This window comes from Tachysurus fulvidraco, chromosome 11, assembly GCF_022655615.1.
Source record: "Tachysurus fulvidraco isolate hzauxx_2018 chromosome 11, HZAU_PFXX_2.0, whole genome shotgun sequence".
Taxonomy (NCBI): Eukaryota; Metazoa; Chordata; class Actinopteri; order Siluriformes; family Bagridae; genus Tachysurus; species Tachysurus fulvidraco.
Genome location: NC_062528.1, coordinates 4,924,873 through 4,932,282, shown reverse-complemented (window position 1 = coordinate 4,932,282; position 7,410 = coordinate 4,924,873). Strand labels below are relative to the sequence as shown.

Sequence of the window (7,410 nt, the reverse complement as noted above, 5' to 3'; positions counted from 1 at the left end):
ATCATCATCATCATCATCATCAGATCTAACTGAGAGCAGAGATACAGAACAGGCTTGATTTCTTTTCTCTCCTGTACTTCAGATACATTTTATTTTTCTTCATAATAGGTGGAATTTATTTATATCGATTTGGATCACACGCATAATATTCGATAATATACAAATCAGCTAAAAAGGTGCGGATTAATCTGTAAGATTAGAAAGATGCAAGCTTTTGGGCCCTGCGGAGTGTGTGTGTCTAGGGGACTATTTCAGAGGCGGACCGACTTCCTGTTTACGAGGTCTAACATGGGGGCGATGCGGCAAGCGGCAGCGTGTTTACATTTATTCAGGTATGTATTTAATCATGTTTAATTAACGATTATTGGTGCGGTTTTGGAAGAAGGTAAAAAAAGAAGCTGTTTTTGTTCTACGTCTGTCCTGAACCATATATGCAGGCAGGCGCCCTAACTGAACTGAACCGAACTACTTTAGTTTGTGGTTTCTTTGCGTTTTAAACACGAGTTTTAAAAGACTCTTTTACTTCTAGAGCCACAGCTGGTGGGAACTTCATCCACAGAAAACCTGTACAGCAGCTTCTACGTCTCCCTGAAGTAACGCACTGTCCTGTTGTGTCCATCAGCTTGGGCAGTGGACTATGCACTGTTCCCTTCATTCAGGTACAATGTGACTTAAACAAATATTTGTGCAGTTACGGTCTGAATCCCAAATGCACTGTTGTACACTTTAGATGAATTGTTTGACATGGAATTCAATTGTGAAGTGGTAGTTGAATTAACAAAAGACACGTTACTTAAGCTTTAATTTCATTACACCTTTTTGTTTTTTTATTACAGCAGGCAGACAATCTGTCACATGAGTCTCTGATTCGTCGGGCATCCTGCTTGGTCACAGACAGCGCCAATACCTACCTTTCCCAAACCACTATGGCTCTTATAGATGCCCTCACACTGTATACAAAGGTGTGTGCTTGTGTTCAGTGTTTTTGTTCATACCTGACCTTTCCTGCTGTATTGTATTTTGTTCAAATTGAGAAATGTAAACTATGGGATACTGTTTAAGCTACAAATATATATTTGAGAACTCCAGATTGCTATACAGCGAGTGACATTGTGTTCCTGTTCTCAGGCTTTGCACACCCTCATCGCTCTTCAAAAGCGTTATTTGGCCTCAATTGGAAAATTCACTCCTGCTGAGGAAGACAGCATCTGGCAAGTGATCATTGGCCAACGAGTGGAGGTAATATTTCTGGGTCTTTAGTGAATTTAAGTTTACAAATACATAGAGAAGTCTTGGGAATTGATCAAAATGGAATGGAATGTATTTTTGCACTCATTTTAATATTTACTGATGCTCAGATTCCTAAAAAGCCCCATAAGCAAGCAAGCACTGTTTTTTCTGTTTTTAGGTTGGAGACCGGCTGGATGAATGTAAACGCTTCGAGTCAAACTGGGTGAATGCTATCAACATCTGTGAGTTGTCAGCTGAGGCCGCCTTCAATTCAGGCATGTGTTAATAAGCTAATATTTATGTGGGAATCTATTTACCTTGTCTGCTGATGGTTAAAATCAACTGATTATTTCCTCTTGTTTTTCAGGAGCAGAACATGCATCCAATGCATTAAAAAGCAGCATGAAGGCAGCACAGTCTAAGGTAGAAGAGATGAGGAAACTCCAAATGGCTGCACAGAAAAGTCTGGCTGAAATGAAAGCTGAAGAGATCCAGAGAATGGCTGAGTATGCATCAAGTATCAACTTGCAGGATTTGGAGGATGTTCCTGAAGCGTACCTCCGTGAAGACTGAGAAAGCAGAAAATGACTGAGAAACTAGCTTTCAGGATGAACTGAATATAAATTATTGTTCAGCATAGATTACAACATGAAAACTTTCTGCTGCAAAAATGCTATATGACTGAGGACCAGTGAATTAGATTTGTTATTAAGTATTACAATAAAAGGTTTATGGAATATAATTTCAAGGTATAGAACTTTGCAGACAGTTTTTACTTTTTTTTTCCTGCAAGACTAGACAATAAAACAACTTGCATTGTCCATTAATAATTAACACATATGGTCAGCATGTTTCCTGTCACCTTGTTAATATATTATCTGAAAAAAAAAATGCATGTAATATAAGATGAAAATCACCATTTACTTGTAAGCAAGTAATTTGTCCAGATGATAGGTGTACATGCGGTTTTGAGATCATTACAAAAATAAATGTGCTGTTTATTTTAATGTAAATAAAATCTTATTTTTCTATGAATGTCTGAGCTGTGATATTGGAGTGAATAGAGATAGATATACTGCTGTCTGCTGTGCAGGAGAGGGAAGTTGCTCAGACCATATGTATGAATTGCTGTGTTTGAATGGTTGTGTTTTTAGAATACAGCACATACTTTTATTGATAACATAAAGAACAAAGAAGGTTGGTAAAGAGATGCTCTGCCATCCAATCCAGGATTTCTTCCTCATGCTGTGATGTCTCTGAATCTGTGGCAACCTTGACCAGGATAATGTATTTACTTAAACTCTGTGAGTGAAAGAGAAAACAGTGGTATTCCACTCCAATACATTAACTATAATAGTACTATTAAATAACAATAACAGCAAGGGTACTAACTGTGTAGGTGGATAGGGCTAGACCCACGTAAATCAGAATTTGAATCAGGTTTATTGTCGACACACACAAAGAATTTAGTTCCAGATTTTGGTGACTCTCAAAAATACAGACCTAAATAACACTATACATTTAGCTTGGAGTATACAAGACAAGACAGACTATATGAGACAATATAGACATTGAGACAGAATATAGACAGAATATTAAATATGAATACAGAATATATGAAAGATCAGTTATGTACATAAACTGTGAGAAGTACACGGTAGTGCAAATAACAATATTGTGCAGTATTGTGCTTTTGCACAATATGCAGCTGCAGTAGTGTGTATATATACTGATTATGAGATGACTGACAGTTGTGATAATGCTGTACTTATAGATATGAAGCAAAGAATATAATTATATTGAGTTGTTAATCAGGGTGATTGTCTGGGGAAAGAAACTGTTCCTGTTTTGGTCAGTTTCAGTAAACAAAGCTCTGTAGCACCTGCCAGATGGCAGGAGCTGAAGGAGGTTGTGTCCAGGGTGTGAAGGGTCAGTAGTGATTTTTCCTGCCTGGCTTCTGGTTCTTGTATTGTACCAGTCCTGGGGAGTGGGCAGGGGGGCACCAGTTATTTTATCTGCTGTTTTTACCATGCGTCGTTTCCTGTCCTGTTTAGTTGCTGCTCCAAACCAGATGGATGTGCACAGGACAGATTCAATGATTGCAGTGTAGAACAGCATCAACAGCTCCTGTGGCAGACCATACTTCATTAATTGGTGTAGAAATTACATCCTCTGCTGGGCCTTTTTGATGATGTTTACGTTGAACTCCCATTTCAGGTGAAGATACAGAAGTCATTCAGTCCAAAAATTCCAGTAAAAAAATAACAGGGGCTTTTAGACAGACATTTCTGGGTGCTGTAATGTGTAATCCACAAAAATAGCCACCAGTAATGGATGGACTGGCATAAAAACCTCCTTTTTTATTTTATTTACTTTTTTCAGTCGCTTAATGGGGAAAAAATGCAACTGACATCACAGTTAAAATGAAATCACCACCTACTGTACAGGGTGAAGGGGAAAAATCACCAGAACGCTGTGAAATCTTTCAATTTGGACAATCATGAGTATGATATCGAGTTAGAGAGATTTATGGACTGCGTTTTCAAATAAGCCTTCGTTTATTTCATACACAGCGTCTTCTGGCAGCCCTGCATGTGCCAACGACGCCATCTAGCGTCTGTTTGATGCACGCCTTCATTTCGCCTGTTGGCAGAAAAATCCCTTTACTCAACTGTTCACTACAGAAAACCTGATCCATTGATGTCATGGTTAGAGTGCATTGGTGTTTAAAGTAAATAAGCAATTCTATTTGTGCATCACTTGTAACATCATTTTTTTTCTCGTAGTTAACATTACAAACGTTTTGTCCTGTTAACAATTCAAAGACAATTCTACATTGCATTAATTTATAATATTATTAATTTCCTGCATACCATAAACTCATGGTCAGGAAAGAAGTGAACAATAAAAATAAGTAGTTGTAACAAATATTATATAAATTGTAAAATAAGTAACCAAATCATATATTACAGTATATTATATAATATAATATACAATTTATATAATTATATATTATATAAATTGTACAATAAGTAACAAAATCCTAAATGCATTTCCAGCCTGGACTTAAAAACTGAGTCTGTGTCCCAAAATATTATTGGAAAGCTGTTTCATAACTATGGGGCTCTGTAACAGAAATCTATGAAACCTGCTGTAGCCTTTAGTACATGAGGTATAAACAAATAGCCTGCACACTTTTTATTTTTAAATTTAGTTTTCACAATGTTTTATATTCAATATAAAATTTGACTAGGAGCCAACTGTAGCTTGCTTATGCACCTACTGGAACACTCAGACAGTAAGGCATTTACAATAATTTACAATAATAATTACAATAATCCAACCTAGAGGTAACAAAAGCATGAACTAATATTTCTGCATAATGTAATGACCTCTTATATAACCAAAATGTATGTGATAAAAAAAACCCTATGCTAGTACAAATGAAAGACTGCAGACAAAAATCAAAAGCCTTTGCTGAAACTGTGTGTGATCAGCATAGTTGTGGAAGCTAATACCATGTTTCCAAATAATTTTACCCAGTGGTAGGTAAAAATACAGTAGGCCTAAAACAGAACCTTGTGGAGCACCAAACTTTACCTTAGAGAAGTCAGAATATGCATCTGTAAACGAGAATTTTTGGGCCTATCATGGAGAATAGTATGGTCAATTGTGTCTAAAGCTAGACAGCTGGCAAATGTTGAAGTCAGGTTTTTAGAAGGGGTTCAGTTGATACTGGTATTCAAGTTTCTGATTTTGAAATTAGTGATCAGTCATTCATAGGGTACTAAAACCTTCTAAACACTGATCTGATTTACTAATACTGTTATCTACTGTGCATTTTTTGTGCCAATTTCATTCCTAGATAATACTGAATACTCTTTTAATAGTGAACATGCCTGGCAGTCCTGCTGCATAGAACTTTTTTGGCTGCTGGAGAATGGTTTATTCATCCTGGTTTGTTTGGATTTATCTGAGCCTCTTTTCAGTAGCTGGTAGGTTTATCACGACAGAATCAAAGTGCAGCCTGATTTCCTCACCTTGCTGTCCTTTGACCACATTGCTGTCAGCAGCTCTGGATAGAACATCTGCAATTGCTATGTTTTCAGTGGTCATATGAGAAATAGTGAATTAGAACCTCATTACCAGCAGCATGCTGAGAGTTCACCCAGGCTCTTTGAGTCCAGCAGTGAGACTGAAGGCTTGTGGACAATCTCAATGTGAAATCTTTTCCCAATGACTTTGCAAACCTCTCAAAGTCCTGCATTAAGGCGAGAACCTCCTTCTTGATTATGGGATATTACTGTTACCCAACAGCTAGTTAATTTTACTACAGTAGTTAAAACTAGAACGGTACATTCCGATTTGTGGCAAGTTCACCTCATCGTGCTGAGTGTTTTGATATATGACATGTCCATGTTGTGCGAACTTTTTGATTTTGCTCATTTTGGGGGCAGGGCTACATGTGACGTCACGTGACGTGACATCTAAAAAAGTAATATAAATAAGTACCTAAGATTTTTTTGTCATTGTCTATTAGGGTTTAGAGGTATGATGATCTATAACCACTAACAGATTTTCTCTAGCCCAGGATGCTCATTGTTGCTAGCTGACGGTCAGGTTAGCCTGCTTGTCTGCTCCCTAGCCTTGGCTCTGGAATGTCATGGATTAGCTGGGCCATTGCCTGTGTTATGCTGCAAGATACGAGAGCAGCTCTTTCCCAAGTGGAATGGACACCATCCCAACCTAACAGATCAGCATTGCCCTTAAAACCACTTCAATTATCACATTGTTCTACACAGAATTTTTCTAGAATTAGCAGAACAATCTCATTGTTTTCTGCTTGTGACTGAAAAAAGTGTCCAACTTTTTGGGACTTATTAACTTGGATAATGAGACAGCAGAGACTGTTGCCTACACTCTGGTGTTTTTTACAAAGAATTGAGCTGGGCATCAAAAAGTGCATTGGAGTAGGAACAGATGGTTGCAGTGTCTTGGTTGGCAAGAGGAATTCAGTGTACACTCATCATCTACAGAAAATCAAAAATCTTCAGCTGTTCAAGTATATGTGAACAAGGCAGCTGAGACACTCCCAAGCAACCTTGAACATCAAAGTATTTCTCATCTTCACTTGTGGTTTTCACACAGTGCTTTTTCACTGTGAGTATGAAAAGATCTACGCCCTCCCCAATCAAGGTGAAATCTCTTTAAGGCTTGTACAGATGTCAGGTACACAGTGGCTGACCATCCATGAGTGCTGTTCACGAATACTCAATCAGTGGGATGAGCTAGGGCTTCATTTTCAGCTAACCATATACCACCAAAGATGTTATGATTTTGTAATCCTGCACCAGATGTACAGTGACCCTGTTAACAAAATGTACCTGATTTGGGTTTGGTTTCGTAGACTTGGTTGCTTGTTTCTTTTGCGAGATCTGTAACTCTATCTCTGAGCTGTGATTTGGCTATGTCTGCTTTAAAGTTACTCTTTAGTATTTCTTGTTGCTTCTTAACCTGCTTGTTTTGTTGTACTCCTATAACTGCTTTCTCAAGCAGCAGTTCAGGGTCGAATTGTAATTGCCCTGATAAGATTTACCTCACAAACCCACAGCAAATCTGTCTCTCACCATTTCATCATGCAAGGCTCTGTAGCCTCAGTAAAACACAAGGCCATTACAGTGTTGTAGTAACCTGTCAGCCATATCTCCCATATCTTGCTGCTGCTGATTAAACATTGCTTTCTCAAAGATGAAGTTTCTACATGTCGCAAAGTGAGCATCCAGATTTGCTTTGACTGTATTGTATTCACTTACATCCTACGGACTTAGGTGCAAGGAAACTAGCAATCTTGGCTTTCTTCCCTATGGTGCAGAAAAGAGTATTCCCACAATTTTTCAACTAGAAAAATTCTAGTTTACAACAAATGCATCTTACTTTTGTCACCATATTCTGTTTGTCATGTTTTCACAGATATCTGGATGCTAATTACTGAACTTACTTACAAATTACAATAAATTAGTTATTGTTGCAGAATTTATTCGGGCTCAAATCTTTCAGAGCTATAACACCACTTGTTATAGGTATCTAAATTACAGAATAAGCTACTGTACCTAATTATGCCTAACATTGATTAGTTTGTGTTCAAAATTAAAATGAAAGGAATTAAGTGGAAAGAGTAAA

General features: G+C 37.6%; 1 protein-coding gene across 1 annotated transcript; it reads left to right on the top strand.

Moving 5' to 3' along the window:
* diabloa (diablo, IAP-binding mitochondrial protein a) lies at positions 1-2,261 on the top strand. The gene is made up of 6 exons (XM_027137263.2): positions 1-332; positions 530-659; positions 837-962; positions 1,129-1,239; positions 1,409-1,505; positions 1,598-2,261. The coding sequence occupies exons 1-6, from the start codon at positions 205-207 to the stop codon at positions 1,801-1,803; spliced, it is 798 nt and encodes a 265-aa protein (XP_026993064.1). The 5' UTR covers positions 1-204; the 3' UTR covers positions 1,804-2,261.
* Positions 2,262-7,410: the final 5,149 nt, after the last annotated feature.